The sequence below is a fragment of the Squalius cephalus genome, assembly GCF_949319135.1.
Source record: "Squalius cephalus genome assembly, chromosome: 14".
NCBI classification, from domain to species: Eukaryota; Metazoa; Chordata; class Actinopteri; order Cypriniformes; family Leuciscidae; genus Squalius; species Squalius cephalus.
In genome coordinates this window covers 3,391,054-3,416,187 of record NC_137135.1, presented here as the reverse complement: position 1 = coordinate 3,416,187, position 25,134 = coordinate 3,391,054, and the positions used below count along the sequence as shown (strand labels likewise).

Genomic DNA, 25,134 nt, shown 5'->3' with positions numbered 1-25,134 from the left:
TCCTGACTGGACAGGAGGAGCTGGGGAGGGAGGAGGGTAATGAGCTCCTGAGAAACGAGATAGCTCCTGTATACATGTATACAGTGATAGGCGTCGTATTCCTATAGGTAGACGTGGATCAGCTGAGAGTCACTGATGAGAGCTTGACTAATGTGACCGGCCAGAACTGACTCTACGCTTGATCAGGTAAAGTGTAATGCTCAGATATTATTATACTGGATGTGGTGTTTGTTTCCTCACCGGTAGACTGTTTTCCTGCAGCAGATCTCCCAGGATCTCCACCAGAGCCGGGAACATGGGTCTCTCCCTGGGCTCGCCCTGCCAGCAGGCCAGCATGATGCCATATCTGCCAGAACACACACACGTCAGAGCACTCTATCCCAGACAGCAACATAGTGTCGGCCCAGATCCGGCCCACATCTGGGCCGTATGCGATCCATGTGTTCCAGATGTGGGCCGGATCTGGGCCGACACTATGTTGCTGTCTGGAAGTTGTGATGAAGCGGGATAAGCAACATATCTTTTCTGTGTTTTGGTGTACATCCGAAATGTAACGAATTAATGAAACACAATGTAGGGCAGTGCATGGGTTGTTGACTGTATGTTGAGATGTGTGTGTTGCATGGACGAATCACTCGCGGTAAGATCTAACATGCATTTACAACATTTACTAACATGCATTTAACACCGACTTTGATAACCACCATGCTCTTGCACTCATACAGAACTCCCTGCCCAGACAGCAACATAGTGACCTGGGTGTTATACTAGACTGCAACCTGTCTTTCGAAAATCATATTTCATATGTTACAAAAACAGCCTTTTTCCACCTTAGAAACATTGCTAAGCTACGTAATATGCTATCTGTTTCTGATGCAGAAAAGTTAGTTCATGCATTCATGACCTCGAGACTACATTACTGTAATGCTTTATTAGCTGGTTGTCCTGCATCCTCAATAAACAAGCTACAGTTAGTCCAAAATGCCGCCGCTAGAGTTCTAACTAGATCAAGAAAATATGATCATATAACACCAATTTTATCATCTCTGCACTGGTTACCTATTAAGTTCCGTATCAATTACAAAGTATTGCTACTGACCTATAAAGCCCTAAATGGTTTAGCTCCTGGGTATTTAACGGATCTTCTATCGCCCTACAATCCATCGCGCTCTTTAAGATCACTAAATTCGAGGCTTCTGGTCATTCCTAGGATATCTAAGTCCACTAAAGGAGGGAGAGCGTTTTCACATTTAGCTCCTAAACTCTGGAATAGCCTTCCTGATATTGTTCGAGGCTCAGACTCGCTGTCCCAGTTTAAAACTAGATTAAAGACGCATCTCTTTAGCCAAGCATTCACATAATGATTACCTTTATACTACAGTTAAATCGGATCAAACGCATTAATATTATGAACAGCAGCTATGCTAATTATTTCCCATCTGCTTTTCTGTTGTTATAGAGTTCGTCAGCTCCAGTTTGTATCTAGCCTCTCATGGAGACTTCAGATGCCCCAACACCCGTGAAGAGACGACTCGACGCCTGTGAAGAGACAACTCGACGCCAGCGATGTTATGCCCTAAATTAATACATGATTAACTAACTTTATTTTTCTATGTACATTTCTGAAATGCACTTTCTGTAAAGCTGCTTTGAAACAATGTGTATTGTGAAAAGCGCTATACAAATAAATTTGAATTGAATTGAATTGAATTAGTGACGACCCAGATCCGGCCGTGTGCAATCCATGTGTTCCAGATGTGGGCCGGATCTGGGCCGACACTATGTTGCTGTCTGGGCACCGTATGACGTCAAACACACACAATCATCAGGCCAGCGCTCACATTTCAGGGGACGCGTTGTCCGGTGCCCTCATCCTGGTACCGTCTTTGAGTCGTTTGCAGAAGTCTTCATCGATCTGGAGGCCGGGGTATGGAGACGCTCCTGATGGGACAAGGTTCAGTCAAGACTCCATAGATGTTTTACACAGAGAGCACTGTATGTTGAATAGGCATAGGCCTGTGAAAGACCCTCACCCAGAGAGAAAATCTCCCACAGCAGGACTCCGAACGACCAGACGTCACTCTGAGTGGTGTAAACCTTATCGAAGATGCTCTCCGGAGCCATCCACTTCAGAGGCAGTCTGGCCTGCCAACACAGAGAACACTTCACGGTGAGAGAACACTCTCGGCTCAGGGTCCTGGAGCTCAGATGATCTCAAGCATTCATACCCAGGGTACGTCCTGCAGTAACACTACTGGTATTGAACTCGTTCCTAATGATTTTTATTTAGTATGTAGTGTACTAGGGTTGCCAACTTCAGAAAAGAAAATTACGGGACAATTGTGGTTCTTTACAGGAAAATAAGGGACACTCCAAATATTTGTAGAACTGTGTCACACAGTATCTTCATTTTAGGTTTGTATGTGTTTAAAAGGTTCTCAGACATAAATATATATTTTTGCTTAACCTATTTATGTAAAATTTAATTCTAAAACGAATTTTAAGGTCATACAAAAAAGCCACATTACATACAATCCATAGTTCAAAATAATAGCATTTATCTGAAACAGAAAGCTTTTGTAACATTATACACTACATTTGAAAGAAATTAAAGGAAGTAATAGCCTACTTTTATTCAGCAAGGACGCATTAATGAAGCCTTTCTATTCATAAAAGAATCCTGACTTTTTTTCTTTTTTTTTTAAACGTTAATAATAATCAGAAATGTTTCTTGATCATTCCCTCAGGAAGATTTCATGTTTTCTTGCGTGACTGGATGGATGTTGGACTCATGAACAATAATCACGTTGTTTGAATTCGCCAAAACTGATTTGCCGAAATCAAAAGGCGGAAAGTGAAAGGGATTTGCCGTTAGCGCGAGTCCGGATCGAACCGGGAGCGACCGGGGATTCTGTTCACAAATCAAACAACGATTTGTCCCAAAAGAATGATTAATTCTCAGTTTAGAGTTTGTTACTGGTGGTCTGATGTGCGTGAGTGTGGGCTGTGATTGGATGATGACCGGTGTCGTGATCATTCTCCAGTGTCGTGTTGCTGTTGTGTCAGTCAGTGGTCAGATCAGCGTAGCAGTCAATAAACAGGACAAGGGAGGTCACGTACGTCATAAATAAATTAGGCCCAATATACGGGACAGTTGGCAACCCTAGTATGTGCTGAATGTTGCTCTGGCCTTTACTGCAATGCTGAATCTAGCTGTACACTAGAGATCTTTCTGGATCATGCTCATGCAAACAGTCCAAGGGTTTCTCTTACATTGCCTTTGCGCACGTAGTCAGGGTCTTTGTAGATGTCACGGGCTAAACCAAAGTCACAGATCTTCACCACGTTGCTCTCGGACAGGAGGATGTTGCGGGCCGCCAGGTCTCGATGAATACACTGCCACAATCAGAGCCAAACCAAGATCAGTGACCACCTCTGTACCTTACAATAGCTCAGCAAATCTGTACCTTACAATAGCTCAGCAAATCTGTACCTTACAATAGCTCAGCAAATCTGTACCTTACAATAGCTCAGCAAATCTGTACCTTACAATAGCTCAGCAAATCTATACTAGAAAGTAAAGTTCGTCAGGACAAATTTTCATGTTGGCTTGACAAAGCCTTGTCTGAAAGTTTTAAAGTTTTACAAGCTTCCTAGTATGTTTTATCATGTTGCTTGAACGTTTCATCATGTTGTTATCATTTCTTAGCATGAGCCTATAATTTTTTTGCTCATTGTTAGCATTTTTTATTTTGTTGCAAGCGTGATTTAACATTTTGCTTGCATGTTTTAGAACATTGCAAAAATGAATAAGCACGTTGCTGACATGATTTAACATGCTGCTAACATGTTTTATCACGTTGTTAGCATTTTTTTAGCGCATTGCTGGCATTAATTAGCATGTTGCTAGCACGAATAAGTATGTTGCTAGCATTATTTAACACGTTGATGGCATGATTTAACATGTTGCTAGCATTATTTAACATTCTGCTAGCATGTTTTAACATGTTGTAAATGAATTACTATATTGTTAGCATGTTTTAACACATTGCTAGCATGAATTTGCATTTTAATAACATTTTAACACATCACTAGCATGATTTAGCATGTTGCTAAGTGTTTTAACATGTTTTTATCTTGATTTAATACATTGCTACCATGATTTAACATGCTGATAACGTTTTAGCACATTGCTAACATGAATTAGCACATTGCTAAAATGATTTATCATGTTGCTAGCATGAATTAGCATTCTTAATAGCATGTTTTTAGCATGTTTTTTTCATGTTTTAACACATTGCTAAAAACGAATTAGCGGGTTGCTGGCATTATAACATTCTGCTAGCATGTTTTAGCACATTGCTGCCATTAAATAGCATGTTGCTAGCATGAATAAGTATGTTGCTAGCATTATTTAACACGCTGATAGCATGATTTAACATGGTGCTAGCATTATATAACATGTTGCTAACATGAATTACTATTTTGCTAGCATGTTTTAACCCGTCCCTAGCATGAATTTGCATTTTAATATGTTGTAACACATCGCTAGCATGATTTAGTATGTTTCTAGCATGTTTTAACACGTTGCTATCTTGATTTAATACATTGCCACCATGGTTTAACATGCTGATAACGTTTTAACAAATTTGCTAGCATGAATTAACACATTGCTAGCTAGCGTGTTGTAGCATGTTGCTAGCATGTACTAACTAAGCTAGTTGCTAGGCTTTTCTAACGATAGACACTTGGTAGGTGAGTTTAATAGTACTCTACTAGAGATCTTAAGTCACTGAAATATAATCCATAACCCGCTGAGTGTGACTGAGGATCATCAGAGAGGTGGAGCGGGAGTAAGTTATACAGTAATGTACCTTACGAGACGCCAGAAACTCCATTCCTCGCGCGACCTGAAAGCTGTAGCATATCAAGTCCTCTATGGTGAGCGGGGTCTTCCAGAGATCATCCACCGCAGCTGGGGAAATATTGAAGAGTTTACATAAGTAAGCCGTCAGGAGGGTAATTTAATAATCAATGATTCCTCAGGTGGACCGAGTGCTTCTGAGGAGCCGTCCTCAATGTGTTCATGATGCTCTGCTCTGTTAATACGGCTCAGTCCCTCCTTTAGTTTCTCATTAAGCTCTTTATAGCCCTCTGTGGGATTCCCACATGATTTACGATGCCTTAATGTGCTATCGGAAAAGTCCCACTTCCCACTTCAGAAGTCGTAATTACGAGTGCTTTGTCGTCGAAAACATGAAACCCAGGTTTACTGGAGCATATTTTAAAATTCAACTACATGCCATTATTCTTAAAAAAAAATCTGTATCAAATCATCACTGACCGAAATGACAAGCATATTAACAAGTTGGCTGTATTTAGATAAAAGAATGAAACCTATAATTTGAAACCCCTAACCCTAACCCTAACCCTAACCTCTAACCCTAACCCTAACCTCTAACCCTAACCCTAACCTTAACCCTAACCTCTAAACCTAAACCTATAATTTGCCACAGAAATCGTGCTCTACTCTTCTCTGACATGTGGCGTTGGCCCCTTACAACTCGGACACTTGGGTTTCCCAGTTGTAATTACAAGTTTCCGACTATGAAAAGTTGCCCTGATGATAAATTTACAATGTTTCCAACAGCACATGACCGCAGCATTAGATCCGGCCCTATATCTTCTTTCCGATCACCTATTATCAAGGAGTATATTAATTACCCATCAGTTATGTATGTAAGATGCAGGGCTGTGTAATCTCTCAGTGTGTGTGTGTGTGTATTGACCCTCACCGCGAGACTGTGCCGCCGCAGGGCTGGTGTTGGAGGAGCTGGACGCCTGATGCTCAAGCTGACCGGCCTGACCCGCCTCTATCATGCGGCGCACCTGACTCTGGGTTTTAGGAGAACGATCCTGCAAACACAAGCTCATGTTACACCACTTCTCATTGGTGTTATCACGGATTGTCGTGCTGTTGTAAGAGGAAGCATATATGCATTTCATCATGTTATAAAAGTGAGCCTTTCCATCTCGCTCACCCTGTATGGTAAGAAGAACTCCCTCTTGGCACGCAGGAAGTTGGAGAGATTTCCATATTTACAATATTCCACAATAACCATGAGAGGACCTGACAACCAGATCAAGCACAGAGGTTTAGAAACAAGTATGGAAGGATGCAGCAGACAAATACTTAATATTTCTATGTATCTGGATCACCAAACCCAGACAGCAACACAGTGTCGGCCCAGATCCGGGCAACATCTGGTACACGTGGATTCAACACGGTCCAGATGTGGGCCGGATCTCGGCTGACACTATGGCTACGTTCAGACTTTCAGTCCAAATCTGCATATCCGATTGAAATCTGATCAGATTTAGCTAGTGTGAACATGACATGCAATTTTTACAAATCCGTTTCGAGCTACATCCATATGTGGCTTAAAATCATATTCAAATCACATGTCTGGAAATCCGTTCAGTCTGACCGCTCAGATCCACGTGGTTTATGTGACTTTCCAACGCTATCTCACGACCAATTCGTACGATTACGTATGAGTGATTAAAAGGTGGCTAATTTAGACAAATCGTACGAATTCGTATGATTTGTCTAAACCCACGTGATGGGTAGGTTTAGGGGCGGGTCAGGGGAAGGCCATTCGTACGAATTCATACGAATTGGGCAACTCGTAAAATATGTACGATTTAGCAAATTGAGGTCGAATTGCCGTGAGATCGGGTTGGACTTTCTCACGCCACATAAATCATAGGCGTTGTTATAGCAAACATGCTAAACATTTCCATATTGTAAAATATAAAACATTACTATCGCAAATTCGTCCATGTTGTGGTTTTTGTTGTAGTTTTTGATGCCATTGCCATAGAAACCAATGCAAATATTCCAGAGAACGAAAGAGCTGCATGGACACACACATCGGATGGAACAGTTGCGATACACTGTGTGGACATCATTAGTTTTAGATCATCATTTCAATCGGATACACAAATAATCAGATTTGGACTGGCAGTCTGAACGTGTTGCTGTCTGCACACAGGAACAGAAGTGTCTGTTTGATAATGGATTCTCCTACCGTTGGGTTTGGTAGAGGCTCCGAGAAGGTTGACCACATTGAGATGGTTTCCAATATGAATGAGGATCTTCAGTTCTGACATCAGCGCTTTGTGTTCGCTGGCCGTGGCTCCCTCTGTCATACACAACACTTCAGTAAACATATGTGAAAGTCAACAGGCATTTCTGCATTCACTACAGTTTATGGGTGAGACTGAACCTTTCAGCATCTTCACAGCCACGGTGTTTGAAGAGGCTTTCATGTCGTGTCCAAACATAGAGGCTTCGATCACCTTCCCGAAAGCTCCGTGCCCGAGCACCTTCCCTGCAAACATGGACACGGAAGAAGTGTTGCTAAAACAAACGTTTCACTATTCATCATGAGAGTAGAATGTGTGTGCGTCCCAAAACAGTACAGTGAAAACTATTATTAAACATGACTGAATAAATCTGACTACTTTACTTTAAATAACTCGGGTAACAACTGTACGTTCCAGTTAACTCCTCGGGGCTCATTTGCATATTCATAAACCCGCGCATACAAAATGAGGCAAGGGTGTCGAGTTACATTCAAGATATTTTAAGGTTTGAAGACATTTTTTTCACGGAAAAAACTTTTAAATATATTTAATTTTGGTGATCAAAGATGAGTTTTAAGGGATAAAATGATGGGACTTTAAATTGTTCACTTTAAAACGTTTAAACCCTTAATTGCTATTTTAGAGGAATATTGGTGAAATTCTGTCTACAAAAATGATGCGAATGTAAATGAAGTGAACCTATAACCCCTAATGCACATTAATCTAGTTCAGCATTTACTGTGAACCGCTCTGAAAACATGCTATAATGAGCAGCGCGTGTGTAAATGAACACCGTGTCGCTCTTCACTCTGAAACACGCAGCGCAACAGACTATATGCTTCTTTAAATCACTGCCTTTGATTTGATCATCTCGTTTTGAGGAGATAATCTGCTATTTCAGTTTCATTTAGATTAATTGTGCACTCCCATTTTTTTTTTTTATGTTAAATTTGATTCAATTATTAGTTTTTCATCAACTTACAAACGACCTGCATTTCCCTAAAAAATCATATTCCCATAGGATTCCTAAATGTTGATTTAAAGTCCCCCTCTGGTGAAAATCCAGCTTATAATGTTGTTTATGTGTCTATGTGGTGTTTTTAATCTGCTTTAAGACAAACCATGTGTAAATTCATAAGTCGACAGCATTGCTGAGTATTTCCTCCTTAAAACTGCAGTGAACCAAAGACAGTCTCAAAAACACGCTTTGAAATCGCTGGTGTTTCTGACGTCACAAACTACCTTGTAACCAATCAGATCAACGTGTGATCGCCAACCAGTGGATCTCTGAGCTGAGTGAGTGAGTGGAGGCGGGGCTCATTTGCATATTCATAGAAGGGTGTAGAGTTACATTCAAGCTATTTTAAGGCATAACTAAAAAAAAAATCAATTAAAAAACTTGTAAATATGTAATTTTGGTGATCAAAGATGAGTTATAAGGAATACAATTATTGACTATGGGGGACTTTAAGACTCCCCTGAAAATATTTTAAAAAAGGCTTCACTTCTGGGATACCAGCCATGAATGCTCTGTATTTGGGCCGATCTGAATCCTGCATGAGAGCTGTTGAACTGAAGGATCAGTGACAGTACCGAGGCGCAGCCGGTCTCTGGAGATCTCCCACTGGCTGGAGTCGTAGGGCAGGTATTCACACTGCTCCTCCAGCGGCACTTCTCCCGGGTCCATGATGATGGACAGATAGCCGGTCTTGATATCGGCCGGGTTCACCTGCAGGACAGCATCATAACCATTAGTTCTGGATGATCCCGCAGCCTATAAGAGGAGCGAGCCCGAGGCCTGCAGAATCGCTGACTCCACTACTCATGCTCAAGGGCGCCGTAAAGGGGTGGAAGGTTAGGACGATTCTAAGGGCCCAGGCTGATTTAGGGCCCAGAAGAGCAGACCCCTTTTTCTTTTCTTATTTCTTTTCTCTTTTTTATACATACATTAAATGTGCTAGGGCCCCTCATGCACTAAATGTGTATTTTGTCCGTTTTGACCATAGATTTAATATTTAAAAAACAAATAATGTATTTACTGTTTCAGTCACACCCCTCCCCCTTACAATGGTTCATTCCACCTGCGCTGTCCGAGCTACGATCGCTAGTGTAACGTCTCTTGCTTATTGCACTTGCTATGATGCAGCGCAGACAGTGACACACGCGCGTCACATCAAAAGTTAGGGCATCAAAAAAGGAAAGGAAAGAGAAGACAGAGAACGCCGAAGTCGACAGTATGTCACACAGTTTTTCAAAAAGAAAGGTATCTTGCCCTATTCATTCCAAAACTTTCAGAGTTACTTATTTTTGTTGCTACATGACCTGCTTTTATCTAGCTAGCTTAGTAAAATAATTACTGATTTATGATTTACATCCAACAATAATAACATCTCTGGGTTATCATGTCTCTACACCATAGACTGTAAAAAATAGCTCTACACAGATTCAACGGCTGCTGCACACCCACGTCCTCCTTCTCCCCCCGTGCGAAATTCGCGTCCGATATTTTAGCACGTTAAAAAATAAATACAACCTCACGTTATGTCAATCACACTTGCACACTGCCTCCGAAACTTTCGTCCGTCAAAAAAAAAAAAATCGGATCGGGTTCGATTTTCTGCGTTTTTCGCATACTTAACAAGGGTTTGAATGGTGTTTTGACAGTTGAAAGAGCCACAGAATGACGGATACGAAAAAACGCACGCGAAAATTTCGGATTCAGTGTGCAAGGACCTTCAGCCGAACAAGGTGAGCCTGAGCGCGAAACTTCACGAAGATTGAAGCCTCTCAACACGTCTTATCTACTGTGTTCGCCACATGATGATAACTTTACAAAACAAAAAAGTAGGCTAATCTATACGCTTCAAAAATCAGAAAATCAGTTTGCCGTGTGTGTCGTGTGTTCTGTGAAGTGACAGTGCTGCTGCTACGATTATGTCAAACTTGACGTTCTTAATATGAATAAAATGCCCCAGAAAAAAATAATATAAAAAACTGAATAAAACATGTGTCTGTAGTAACCATTGGCTATAAGGAGTTTACAAAATAGATATTTTAATATTTTATATTATGAAAACTAAATAGGCCAATAGAAATAATATGGTTATTACGTGTGTTTGACTTATACAAAAAAAAAAAATCTTGTTTTTGTAGGCTTTGTACTCATCTTTAGACATTTTAACTACGCAATGTGCTAACTAAGTATCTTTTTTAAAGTATACAGGGCATGTTTATTGGGTTAAATTTTATCTGTAAAAAATGTAGGGGGCCCAGAAATTTTGGTTTCCATAGGGCCCAGAATTTCTGGTGGCACCCCTGCTCATGCTGATTTGGTTTTGCTCGTATGTTGCACTGAAGGCAAGGCATTGTTGATGTAATTGCATATTGTTATTGAAAGGCCTTGCAGGCATCACTGTGCGCTCCTTGAATTGCTACATTCTTGAATAATGCAGTTGTGACTTGGATGTGAAGAGAAAGACTGCACTGACCCGCTTCACGTTGCAGAAGATGACGAGGAGAAGGACCCAGAAGAAGATGGCGATGACTCCCGTCCCGATGAGAATCACTATTTCTACATTGGTCTTGTCATCAGAGCCTGGCAAACAAAACATGTTATTGTGTTAAAGCTTAGAAACGAAGATAAAAGCTCACGTCTTCTAAAAATGATTTTTCTAATTACGTGTAAAAGATCCAGTGTTTGTTTTGCAAAATCAAAATTCTCATGATAAAGTGTGACAAATACGATTTTCTTGCCAATGTGTTGCTTGTTTTTACTCAAAGAAAAATGCTACAAAATTATATTTTGAACAAATCAAAATTATATTCCATGCACTAATATTACATAAAAGGGGGTTACAGTTGACTAAAACAACATATCCAACGTTTTTTATATTTTTTATTATATTATTATTTAAATTATTACGTATTTCATGATTTAATATTAAAATATATTAATACACAAACATTTAAATGGTAAAGAAGAGATGCATGAAGGTTAAAGACTAAATACGTTTAAATTGCAAGTTTAAAAAGTTCAGTTTAAGGGTACGTTCACACGACAACGATGTGTCAAAAACGGAAAGGTTTTTGCTTTGTTTTTTCCACGTACAAACGACAATGTTGTCAAAACGATCCCCTTTCGCACGGATCCATGAAAACATCTAAAATCGCTGTATTCTGCTGCCAGGCCAGTAGATGGCGATGTCTATTTGTAAAGAAACACTACACGCAAGGGCGTAGATTTGGTTTGAACATTGGGGGGGTTGAAGTTTGGGTATGCCTCCTTTTCATGTGATCATGGTATAAATATTGGGAGGGTTGCAATGCATAGATTTAAATATCGGGGGGGTTATCTCCCCCCCAACCCCCCCACAAATTACGCCCCTGACTACACGCCTATACACGTAATACACCACATCACCATTTGCACAAATTCACGTTTGTGTTGTTTACATGGAGACGATAACGGTATATTTTTCAAAACTTTTGAAACCCGTTTTCGTAAGTTTGTGTTTTCAGTCCCCCAAAACGCTGCTGTTGTGTGCATGAACGGCCATAAAAAGGTTTCCGTTTTTAGTTGAAAACAATGTCGTGTAAACGCCTCATTAGTTAGAGTAGAGTTAGGGTGTAGTACTTAACATTAGCTTAATATTTAAGAATAGAAGTCAATGGGTGAAGCGCCCATAAATCAAAAGTGTGTGTTAGTCTGTGTATGAGTTTGCACCTACTGTTTATGCTCTACTAAATGACTTCCCAGACAGCAACATAGTGTCGGCCCATAGTGTGTAATCCATGTGTGCCAGATGTGGGCCGACACTATGTTGCTGTCTGGGTTAAACTGAAGGGCAAGGCAAGCGCCACCTAGAGGATCTCACCGATGACGGACACCGTGGCCGAGGACTGAACGCAGCCCCTCTGGTTGCAGGCGGTGCAGGTGTACAGACCGGCATCTTCCTCTCGCACTCGCTGAATGCTGAGAGTCCGGTTGGAGTCCTGAAGCAGGATTCCTGTACACATCCACAAAACTGTCAAACACACAATCTGCCGGCTTTCTTACAGCGCTCTTCTGTTTTCTGGACTGTAAGTTCTGTGATATTCTTCAGTCATCAACACCTTCACTATCTACCCCTGAATTGGTTCAACGAGAAACGGGGTACAATAAAGCAGGCCAACAATGTGAATGAGTGAGCTCTTAATGCATATGAATTGGCCCTCTTAAAAAAAATAAAGGTTCCAAAAGAGGGGTTTGATTCCATAGAAGAAACTTTTTTGGTTCTTCAAAGAACCTTTCAGTGATCAGGTCGCCCTCATCCTTCCCTCGGGTCATTTTGACCCGAAACTCATTAAAAAACGAAATAAATAAAATTAAGCGTTCATCAGAAGGTCCAAGACCCCAGGACTTGAAAAACACAAAACACACACAAAAAAAATGAAATGGATTCGAGGAGTTTTGTTGTTGAAATTTTAAAAAAGTAACAAATCCTTCCCTCGCGGGTCAATTTGACCCCCTTAAAACTAAAAATGCTCAAAATTCATACTAAAAATGCTAAAACTTCACCACAGAATGATTTTATAATGTATACATGTGTATCTGAATGCATACTGAAGTGAACTGACTTTACGACCCAGAGGAACAGCTCATTTGCTCCATATAGAGCTATAAGGCCATCTAGAGGCGAGAGTCATGAAATATCATGTTATATTATTATTTTTCCACAAGAGGTCGTCAAAGACACCCAATGTAAGATATTTTGAGCTGAATTAAAAGGTTTATCCATGAAATTGTGAGTTATTTTGAATGTAAGTTGAAAGAATGTGAGGAATGTGCTTAAAATACTATTTATTTATTATTTATTGATCAAATCTAGTAATTTAAAGGTAAATAAAATAAAAAAATCTCCAAAAATTTGCATTAAAAAATAGAAAAATATTCAAATGTAAGATATAATCAAAATGAAATAAAATAAGCTTTCTGGAAACCAAAAAACATTAAGTCTAATTTTAGGGCTTCTGGTCATTTTGACCCGTGAGGGAAAGATGTGTTACACAGTGTGAGGGAAGGATGAAGGTTAAATGAACCAGTGAACCTTTTGTGCATTTGAAAGGTTTCAATTGTTAAAGGTTCTTCATGGAACCATCAATCCCAATAAAGAACCTTTACTTTAAGTGTGCGTTTGTGATCAACTCTAAATCCACCAACTTTTCTGTCCTCTGTTCTTTGTTGAATGACTCAAAATCAAATCCAAGACGTCCTGCGCCCTTCACAATTTAAGTCAGCCAAGGCTAATTAACACAATTTTACCATTTAAAGCATAACATAAATATTATACAATTATTTATATCACAATATAATCCTCATAACCCTAATGGACCTCACTAGGCTAGAGTGTAATTTTAATGTCACATATCAACTAGAAGAAAAACAAAGTGCAGTAAACAGAAAGAATATTTGCGCTACAAACCAGTGTGTTTACGATTATGATAATACATCTAAAACAATATGATAACAAACAACAGTTTGCAATATCAAGTAGCATTACGACTGTTTTTATACAGCTAAAATAACTAGAAGCGGATGAAACCGGAAGCCTCACACAAATGGCCACGTCTGCTCTGATAAGGTGGATTGAATGTAAAGGAGTGTGTGTAGTCCGCCGCATCCGGGCCGTATCCAGACCTGATGAAGTGAAGTGTCAACTATCACACTCTTAAAAGAAATGGTTCTATCACCGCTTCATATATGGAACCCTATTCTTTAAGAGTGTAGAGAAACTTTGTAAAGTTACTTTGTAAAGTAAGACCTTGTGCCTGCAATGTGCCAGCGCATATATATATTCAAACGCGCATACCTATAGATAGACTGAACATGTAATATGCATGTGCACGCCGTCAGCGTTTTCACAGATTCACGTTTTTGAAGTTTACAACGTGTCCTAACCAGGCGCGATGCGATAAGATTCCAGTGACAAATAATGTGTCTGTCCACAATAGACGCGACTGCGAGATGCATCAAAATAAATCAGAAGCCAATCAGAACAGTGTGTGGGCGGAGTCAGCTAATCAGAACAGCATGTGGGCGGAGTCAGCCAATCAGAGCAGCGTGTGGGCGGAGTCTCGTGGCGAGTGCACGGCACCAGAGAGTAATCTTGACGGCACTCGCACGAAAATAGATAAGTGCTCCATAATCAAATTCACAAATATTACACCATTTAAACATTATTAAAATACATAGACTGAGTTACTAAAACCATCTTTGTCAAATAATACACTTGTTTGTTCACAGTTTGAACGTTCTTGTTTCCATTTGTTTAATTTCAGGATCTGAGGTGAATTATCCATTGTTGCTTTTACAGCCTCAAAGCTGGAGCACTAAATGATATTCAGAGTCACATGACACGCTTTTAACATTAAATAAAGCACATAAACAGCCCCTGAGATTATCATCGCCACACTTTGTGTTTGTTGTTCCAGCGCGACGACACAGAAAAATAGAAACCGTTTATAGACTCATCGCGTGTCGCCGTCGCGGCGGGTTAGGACAAACACTCTGATTAACATGGAGAAGAAGCTTTTATCGCGGTGAGGACACAGTGTAACACGGAGATGATCACGTTTTCAAACATTTTCTAAACTTGCACCTTAGAACCTGTTTCAAGGTTTGCGTTCTCGAGTCCCAAACACTGCTGTCGTGCGAATGAACGTCCAGAACGCATTAAAAGTTTCTGTTTTCAGTGGAAACGGTGTTGTGTTAGCGGCCTCTAAGTTAATAACTAATGATCTTTGAGACAGAAGTGAATCAATCAAAACTAACTTTAGCTGGACAATAACTTTATTCTAGAGCTGCTGTAAAGCCCAAACAATCTCTGTTACTGTAATTTTCTATTATCACTGTAAAGCTGCTTTGATACAGTCTATATTGTTAAAAATCGCTATAAAAATGAAGCAGACTCGACTTGAACACAAATTTAAATTTAAACACAAATGTTTAAAACATCTCTCCTCTCTTCTATGACGCACCAGCTGAGATTTGTCTCAGGAAATCTCTGGTATAATGCAGACACTAGTCACTGTGCTGGAGGGATAATCAGAAGCGTATGCTTTAATTGACTTCACTGGATTTCACAATCTCTAAAAACTTCTGTGGTTTTGCTATGGATTCAGATTCAGCGACTTTAACACATTCCAGTCACACACTCCTGCTAAAAGCTAACTCTTGAACTCAGTTTGCTCCCGGTATAATATCCTCCGCATTACACCTTTCCACAGGCTGTACATGCACTGCATGTGAATTCACTTACGGCCCACTAGTATCAGCCCACATACACATTCCCAGAGCCGTATATACACACGAGTCCAACGGCCCACCCTGAATGCTTTACATCAGCACTGGAATTCAATTTAATGTGTGTGAGCGAGAGAGTGTTAGCATGTGCTCATGAATAAGTGTGTTCCTATTCAGATGTGCTAAGCTAGAGGGGATTGCTGTGGTGTGCATAATGTAATCTGTAATGGGATCGCTTTTGAATAGTACATTTATGTAAATCTGAAGGAGGGCTGAACAACATGCAGAGAAATGGAAGAAAATGGTGTACATTTAAAACAGATGATGTGATATTATTTTCTGGACATATTGATTACTTCACAATCTCATATCCTGACAAACTCACATTATTAACTACCGAACACCTCAGTGGGAGGTTTCTGCTTGCCGTAGCTCTTTATATTAGGTGTCTTTACTACTGTGTATCATTTTTAGGTACAATGTGCGTATTGTGTTGATGCTGTATTGTAAAACACTATGGAGGTGGGATACGGGTTTGAACAGGTTTCGTGGTGTGGGAATACGGGAGCTCCAGTCGATATCGGCCGATAATACCTTTGTATAGTTTGAGCGGGGGTCAATGTAAAGGCTGACGCAAAATTCACGAGACAAGTTTTCTATGCGCTGCTGAAATTGCTTCACAACACTCACTGGTCTTTTAGCTCTCCCTTGTGAAAAATAAGTTTGCTTAATTGTACTGAAAGCATACTTTTTGTGTGCTTCAAATCATAAAAGTATACTTTTTGCATAAAAGTGCACTTGAAGATAATATAATTAAAATTAAAGGCCACTTAAAGAGAATTCACTTTAATGACAATAATTCTTAACAAATGCACTTTGTAATGATATCTATTACATTTTACTTAAAGAAAGTACACTTTCATGATAATATTTCTAAACACACTTAATGTAATGTACTGTACTTTACATCTGTGTACGGAATGCTTTCAATATCATTATGTTGTTCTAAGTCAATTAAACATTGTGTGTTCAAACAACCTCTTGTGCAAACTACTGTTGAAAGCATGTGTGTTTCGGTTTGATGTTGTTGATGAACAATAACATCATACAGAGCCATAATATCACTCAATTCAAAAAAAGATTAAAGAAATCATTACTTGACCAATACAGAAATTAATAGACCAAAACTCAGGAATGGAATTGTAATTTAAAGGTATTGTTGTATATTGTTGTAAGTTATTGTAAGACCTGAAAGATTATATGCGGTATTTGCATATCTATTTAAGTTGTAATAATAATATTTTGTGAAATAAGGGGCAGGATTAAATAAGATATTTGCTTCCGCCTGCTCCTTCTCGAACTAATCCTTTTATATATATTTTTTTTTTTTTTTTTTTTTTTTTTTTTTTTTGTTATTAAATTCTGACTTTTTGTGTTGTATTTTGTGGTTTTAAAATTTTGTTTTGCTGATTGTTCGAGATAAATAAAAAAAATAAAAATGAAATGAAATGAAACACAAATTTAATTGCATTAATTGCAAGCAAAAGTTTAACAAATCTAAACAAAATTAATGTGCATTCAAATACATTTAATTTTAATCAGACTACACTACACTGTAAAAATGATTGACTTTTAGTTGTGCTACCAGGACGAAAATCTGAAAATGCCGTTGCGAAGACATCATTGCAATGACAGCACAGCCCCACATGTTAAGCTTATGTCTTAAGTGAACATAAGTTGCATGTGTATCAGTATAGTGGATCAGTGCATTCACTCTTAAAGTGACAGCAGCCTCATATTCCTGCTGCTTTATGTCATTAATGTTAATCAAACAACAAAACACATAGAGAAAATCACTCACTGCTCGTTAGTGGATTTAGTAGCATTAATCTATATTTAATTTATACAGTGAAGACTATGCAGTGTTGTTTTACATTTGATTAGCTTACTTTCTGTTGATAAAGAAATGTATTGTGATGCATTTTTCAGGAATGCTCTATTTGTTAAGATCCTAATCACTTCGAAGAGTGGATACTATTCTACTCATGATACTTCCTCATCTCTTAATTTTAATACTTAAAATACATTGTTGTTAAGAGAAGATAAATAAATACTACATGATAAATAGAAGGCTTCAAATGGACCCACATACAGTAGTATTATTAATCATTATTGCAGTGCTCCGTATCGGCAGTGTTGGGGAACGCTACTCTTAAAAGTAATGCGGTACAATATTGCATTACTCCCTAAAAAAGTAACTAAGTTTGGAAAGTAATGCATTACTTTTTCTCAGAGCTGGGGCTTGCTTGTTTGTTTTTTAATAGGTTTTTTTTTTTTAAAGATATATTTTTGGCTAATTAAAGGCTATTAAAGGCCCTTCCACATGAGAAGAAAGTTCAACACTGTTACTTCAGCAATAAAAAAGAAACACAAATGTGATATTTATCTAAATCATTTTTGCACCAAACATCCTGATCCAAACAGCCTTATATGGTTAGGTTTAAGGATGGGTTAAGAGTCAACAGAAGAGTGTAATTATAGATGTCTTTACAGAAATTAATTACAGTTGTAATTGCATGCAATTATTTTTTTATAGAATATATGTATATATATATATACAACATAACAACTTGCATGTACATAATAAGTGCATTGCATCAAACGATTAATTTAAACAGTAGTACATATTAAAGACACCTAGTATAAAGTGCCCTAATAAGAGCGCTGAAGGGCTGTCATGAGTGACTGACCTGAGATCTGATGGAGGGGTTGGTTATCTTTAAACCAGGACAGCTGTGGAGAGGGTGTGCCCTCCACATCACACTCCATCTGCAGAGACTCGCTCACATTCAACGTCTGATTGGTGGGGTTGTGCCGGTATCGAGGAGCCTCCAGTGCTGAGAGAGAGAGAGAGGGACAGAGAGAGAGAGAGAGAGAGAGAGAGAGAGAGGGAGAGAGGGAGGGACAGAGAGAGAGGGAGAGAGAGAGAGAGGGACAGAGAGAGAGAGAGAGAGAGAGAGAGAGAGAGAGAGAGAGAGAGAGAGAGAGAGAGAGAGAGAGAGAGAGAGAGAGAGAGAGAGAGAGAGAGAGATTAGGTGTTCTGATACAGTAGTGACAGCCACATATATAGACACAGTATAGACATAATGGGCACTTTTTTGACACTGGCCATTTGTTGTTCCCACATTATTAGAAGAGGTGTATCAAAATTAATAATTACACCTTCAACATTTCTCACATTATCAGTTTATTCGCTATAGTTTAGGTGATAAAATGGTGATAAAATATGAGCAGAACTCAGAGTTATGAACTCAGTTGATATTTGACTGGTTTTGTCCGTCCTTCTGTTAGACTGTCTCACACATGAATTATGTTGAATATCTGTCAGCTGTTAAATTTAACTACACAATTAGATAATACCAGTTTAGCTCAACCAATCACCAAGCAATGCTTCATTGTGTTCAGTCTGTGTGTAAAAAGAGCATTAGTTATTAAAGAAAAAACACTTCAGCAAAACATGATCAGCTCAAAGTGTCCCAATCATTTTTGGTCCCAAATGTTTATACATGTCACTGGTAGTCACTGAATGAAGAATTTTGTGTATAATACATCACAGTTTACTTTATTTAGCTATACTCACTTACATAAATGAACTATAGTGTCCTGCACACACTAGTAAAATAAATATAAAAAATGATATCTGGTGTCTGAATAATTTTTGGTTTGACTGTATATTGGATCTATTGGAACTATAGTGTATGATATGTATTTTTTTCATACACCAGTGTCAGAACAGTCAGATCAAGAGTTATGTGAGTAACTAACAGCAAGACTACTCGTGATAGTAAGACTAGGCCTATTTCTCTACTATAAAGTAGGCAAGAAAACTGTATGCGAGATGAGTAGTATGTCCAAATTCACTATTTTGTGAATGTCCGAATTTTGTTCCCCAAAGAATCTTTCCCTGATCAGTTCCTAAAAGAACCATGTTTTTTTCTAAGTGTGGAGGACAATTAAAAAATCTAAAGAATGTTTTCCACTATAAAGAAACATTTGTGCATTCGAAAGGCTCTGGATGTTAAAGGCTCTGGATGGAACCATTGATGTCTTAGTCAATAAAGGTTTATAAAACAACAGACCAAAAATACCCGGCTGATCTACTACTGCTGAGTCTGACTATCCCAGAGGACAGATATAGCAGAATTTCATTCTTACTCTACATACTTATAATATATACAACATATATTTTTTTTAGTGGTCACAAAGTAATTTCATACTAGACAGTAGGGGTGGGCGATATGATTCTTATTCTTATTTTATGATATGAGAAACTTTATTTTATGATAACGATGTATATCGCGATAGTTATTTTGCGTTATTTCTGTTATTAAAAATAAGAAAAAATGAGCAAATTACAAACAATAGGACAAATACAATATAAGAAAAATATTAATTAAACAAATTAAGTTTTTTAGGTACAATAGGTTTAATTAACATGTAGTTAGAACTAATACAGAAATGTAATAATCAAATGTAAAAATAAAATATTGCATAGTCTTCACTGTATTAATTAAATTTATTCTTATTAAAGCTAAAAAAGTTCAGTCAAGAGCAGTAAGTTATTTTCTCTTTTATTTGATTGACATTAATGACAGGTTTATTAGGCTGCTGTCACTTTAAGACCAAACGCACGGATCCAATATACTGATACACATCCGGTTTACACACAACTGTTTACTTTCACCTGAGACACAACCGTCTGTGTTTACATGAACACTGCACATGATGGGCATTCTGACATAATTGCGTGTGTATTCAACCATTCAAGCGCAATAAGACGTGAAAGAGAACTAAGAACTGATCTCACGATCTCAGGCTTTCTGTGTGTCAGTCAGAGCGAGCAGCGCATTGAGTTCTTTCTCTCTGTTATCGTGATTAATAACACTTTTTAACATCCAGCGCGTCCCAAATTCGAGAGAGAGAGGCAGCTGTCCGTGCGCGAGCACCGAGTTCCTGTTCAGGATATGTCGGGGTTATAACTCTTTTTAACATCAAGCACGTCCCGCTCTTTACACTCTCATTCATGCATTTCATCTCTGAAGAGTCAATAGAGCTATATATTTACATGATATACACAATATAGCAAACTCATAACCATAGACATGTTATTCCGTGGTAACGATATATATCGTCACACAGCCCAGCCCTACGAAACAGCATGCGATCAGACGCAGCTTAGGGTTTGGAAGCTAGTCCCTGCTGCACATATAGTGTTCTGTGTGCAAATGAAATTGGCCATCTAGATTTGAGCAGTGAATGAGCTTCACCTTTGACTGGGATGTACTTGCGGTGTGGCAGTGTTTCACCCCAGTGCGCCGGTTCTGCACCTCACACACGTAGTTGCCCTCGTCCTGCAGCTGGATGCTGGGGATGCTGAGCTCCAGGACCCAGCTGTTGCTGGCGGTCTGGAAGGACAGATTCCCGCCCAGAGACTCGGCGTACTGGTGCAGACTATTGCAGTCTAGCTCTTGAGTTACGGCCTGCGGGTCCAGACGGTACCAGCGCAGGTTCTCGTAGGTGTAGTTATCTGCGTTACACTTCAGGCGCACCAGATCCTGCTCCAGAGGATCCTCAGAGGGCTCCGTCTCTATCCCGAAGCCTTTTGGGATAGCTACACAGAAAAAAAAAAAAAATGTTGGGTTATTTTTTTTAACCCAACCATTGGGTTACACATATTGGGTCACTATGTTGGGTTATTTTCAAAAAAAAGTTGGGTAATTTTTTAAATCGTTGGATAATTTTTTGTAATAACCCAGCTGTTGGGTTAAATACGTATGTTGTATGCTCACTTGTGTATTATGAATTTATGTATATTTGCATTCAATTCTAGACTCCCCAATATTTAGTTTGTGATTTAAAAATATATTTGTTGAGACATATTTATTGTTTTATACAAATAAATAATCTGTATTTGAAAACAAAGTGTATTTTATTAATTTAAATAAGGTCATGAATAAAAATAAATAGTTACCTGTTGGGTTACTTTTAACCCAACTGGCTTTTAACCCAATGCATTGGGTTAAAATAACCCACAGTTGGGAAGGTGCTACACCACCCCATAGTTGGGTTACTCGCTGGGTTATTTTTAACCCAACAATATTAAGCGAGTAAATAGGAAAGCAATGCAAACAATGTTTAAGTTAGATGGACGACGCATCTCCACTTCCATCCGAAAAATGAAGCCAAAATATCCTAGAGATGGTAGTTGCCGATTACGTCACAATGTCCCGCCCACAGACTCAATCCCAGGCACAGCTGTCAATCATGACGGCACACCCCGTTTTTACAGCATCAAATAACTAAATAAAATCGAACTTATTGGAAAAACACTTGAACATCCAGTATGTCCTACCTAAACCTACCTAAAATGACAGAAACCATCTTTTGAAAAAATTGTAAATTAGATTTTTTTGTTTGAGTCGCGTCCCATTCGATTATATGGAGGGGGCGGAGCTTATGACCTATAATGCATCCAGCCACCAGGGGGCGATCAAAACGTTGTGGCTTCACTTTTCAGGATGTGTGCGGCACACTTGGTCTGTGCCCCTTTTTTTTGTGCAATTTATTTGGTCAAATTTATTTGTAATAGTAAAACAAATTTTAACAGTAAAAGATGGTAAAAATGCTACAGTAAAATGTTCTGTATGGTAAACTGTAATAGATCTAACGGGACATTTCATGCAATTTTACAGTAAAATACTGTTAAATGTACAATTTTTGTAAATCAAAACACAAAAGTAATCTGGACCACAAAAGGAGAATTTTAGTAAAAAAAAAATTTCCCGCTCGCGCTCGTCCATATAATGGCAGTGAATAGCGACAAGCATCAAGCTTTAAAAAAGAAGAAAAATTAATTGATGTGATACTTTTGCATCTTTTTATAAAAGCTTGATGCCAGTCGCTATTCACTGCCATTATATGGACATTAATTTTTTTTACCAAAATTCTCCTTTTGTGGTCCATAAAAGAAAGAAGAGCAAAGTAAATGAGTAAATGATGACTTCATTTTCCTGTTAGTGTGAACTATCCCTTTAAGTATAGTAGTAGTGACCACCATCAGTGTCACAGTTACAACAGACCAAGTGAAAGAAAGAATTACAAGCTGAATATCTATTCAGTTAAAAACAGCTTTGTTCAGAGTGTGCTGGTGAGACTCACTGGTGACGTAGAAATATATCAAGTGTTCATCTGATCCCACTTTGTTCTCTGCCGAGCACTTGTACATGGCCGACACGTTGGCGATCTGAATGACCACACGGCCGACAGTCTGTGGAAACAGCACCAAACATTTCAATTCAAGATTAGAAAAAAAGACATTGTTAAAGGAAAAGTTCGTCCAAATCACGTTGTTGTTTCAAACCGGGACAACATTCCCTCGTCTGTGGAACACAAGAGAAGATATTGTGGGAAAAAAAGAAAAATCAATGGGGTTTTGCGTTCAACAGAAGAAAGGGGTTTAGAATGAGATAAGAGTGAATAAATGATGACTTTAAGCTGTATGCTGAGTTACTCTCACAACTCCCAGGGTCACACACAGGAAGTGACCTCACAGGTGTGACAGAAAACAGGAAGTGAGTGCTGTGTTAATGTGTTTATTCCGTCTCCATCCAGGAAGCAAGAACTGGACGATGGGTTTAAATACTTCGAAAGTGGAAATTGTAACGCATTCACCCCCCACCTCCCTCACCCTGGATGTCAAGTTTGGGAAGTCTGGTGGCACATGACAACGCTCAGGGTTCAGGCTGCGGGCACATCAATTTGGTTCAGACATTTATGGGAAATCTTCAGGAAATAAGAATAATTCAAACAGGAAGTGAAACCTTTTCTTTCCCATCCACCATCTCAGTCACAGCCTCAATGCTCTCGATCGGGTTGATGGCCTGTTCGGGATCCAGATCTATCCAGTTCTGGCAGATGGGAATCTTGTCCCGCTGTCCCCTGCGTCCCCTGTGAAAACACACACACACACACAACGGTGAAGAACATGGCAGGAGGTCCGGTAACACTTTAGACTACTGTTCCTTCATTAACTACACAGGAACAGATGAGTAACACACTATTAACACTCCAGTAACTACTGTTAACTAACAAGAAACTCTGGTTAACGAATTAGTAAGTAATAGCGCTCAGTCGGATGTGGCAGTTCATTATTAGCTGATCAATAACTACTGTTTTTCTCATACCTCACTGAAGACTATAAGAACTACTATATACAGGCTCATAATTAATATTAATTATGCATCATGTATAATATAAGGTCCAAATTATTAAATTAATAAGGATGTAGTAACACTTGAGTCATTACTAGTGGGTTACCGTTACCTTTAATTATAAATTATGCATTATTCATGTTAATTATGAACCTGTAGACAGTAGTTCTCTGGGAGGTATGATAAAAAAAACAGTTATTGATTAGCTAATAGTGAACTAACACGTTCAACTGAGCACTATTACTTACTAATTTGTTAATCAGAGTTTCTTGTAAGTTAGTAGTTACTAGAATGTTAATAGAGCGTTACGCATGTGTTCCTGTGTAGTTACTCATTAATGAAGGAACAGTGTTATAAAGTGTTACACGAGGTCAGACTTACAGATCATTTACCGGTCATTTCATGTAGACACTCTAAGAATATCACTCCCTAACGTGTGTGTGTGTGTGTGTGTGTGTGTGTGTGTGTGTGTGTGTGTGTGTGTGTGTGTGTGTGTCTGTGTGTCTGTGTGTGTGTGTGTGTGTGTGTGTGTGTGTGTGTGTGTGTGTGTGTGTGTGTGTGTGTGTGTGTGTGTGTGTGTCTGTGTGCGTGTGTGTGTGTTTGTTTGTGTGTGTGTCTGTGTGTGTGTGTGTGTGTGTGTGTGTGTGTGTGTGTGTGTGTGTGTGTGTGTGTGTGTGTGTGTGTGTTTGTGTGTGTGTGTGTGTGTGTGTGTGTGTCTGTGTGTGTGTGTGTGTGTGTGTGTGTGTGTGTGTGGGAGAGCGGGAATATCAGGATACAGGACAGATCCCACACCAGGAAGAGCTCTGAGATGCGTCTGCCTTCCTGTGTGTGATGAGAGCGAAGTAAGGAACGACACACACACACACACACACACACACACACACACGCGCGCGCGCGCTAGCCTTTAATTTAAAAGAATTAACACAATGGGTCAGTTGCAAAACCTTGTGTATGTATTATTCTATTCAAAGTACATATTACAAATAAAAATACATATTGTTTAATTTTCATTAGACTATTTATATCAAGAGCTTTCTTGGAATTTAATAAAAATAAATGTATAGCCTTTTTACAATATTTAAAACATATCTTTTGACTTTTTTCTCTGAGTTTGTTGCGGAGCATTCTGGGATTGCCTTCTCTGCCCGCGATACACGCGATGCTGTTTTACATTTATTTACATTTAGCAGACGCTTTTATTCACAGTGACTTAAAAATAAGGAATGCAAGTTATTCTTGTTAAACTCGTCATGAAGGGGAAGTTGTGCTGGTCTTTTCTCCTCTATTGAGTCGTATATCTGAGTGAAGCTTCTGGAACAAGAACAGATGTGGGCAGGGCTTGATTGTGTCTGTGGGGAATTGATTGGATGGTTGTGGTTTGCTATTGGCTGATCTCATGTGAGTGACAGGTTGCCCCGCCCTCTTTATTCTGAT

The 25,134-nt window shown here is 39.0% G+C and overlaps 1 protein-coding gene across 1 annotated transcript in view; it reads right to left on the bottom strand.

Moving 5' to 3' along the window:
- flt4 (fms related receptor tyrosine kinase 4) overlaps positions 1 to 25,134 on the bottom strand; it is a 91,090-nt gene that overhangs the window by 8,372 nt on the left and 57,584 nt on the right. Inside the window, 17 exon segments of the mRNA XM_079892666.1 lie at positions 241 to 346; positions 1,842 to 1,941; positions 2,034 to 2,145; positions 3,274 to 3,396; positions 4,875 to 4,975; positions 5,796 to 5,916; positions 6,042 to 6,130; positions 7,092 to 7,205; positions 7,290 to 7,394; positions 8,743 to 8,878; positions 10,638 to 10,744; positions 12,024 to 12,155; positions 18,181 to 18,327; positions 20,758 to 20,782; positions 20,785 to 21,101; positions 22,649 to 22,757; positions 23,311 to 23,437. Of these exon segments, the coding sequence (XP_079748792.1) occupies positions 241 to 346; positions 1,842 to 1,941; positions 2,034 to 2,145; positions 3,274 to 3,396; positions 4,875 to 4,975; positions 5,796 to 5,916; positions 6,042 to 6,130; positions 7,092 to 7,205; positions 7,290 to 7,394; positions 8,743 to 8,878; positions 10,638 to 10,744; positions 12,024 to 12,155; positions 18,181 to 18,327; positions 20,758 to 20,782; positions 20,785 to 21,101; positions 22,649 to 22,757; positions 23,311 to 23,437 (2,071 nt within the window).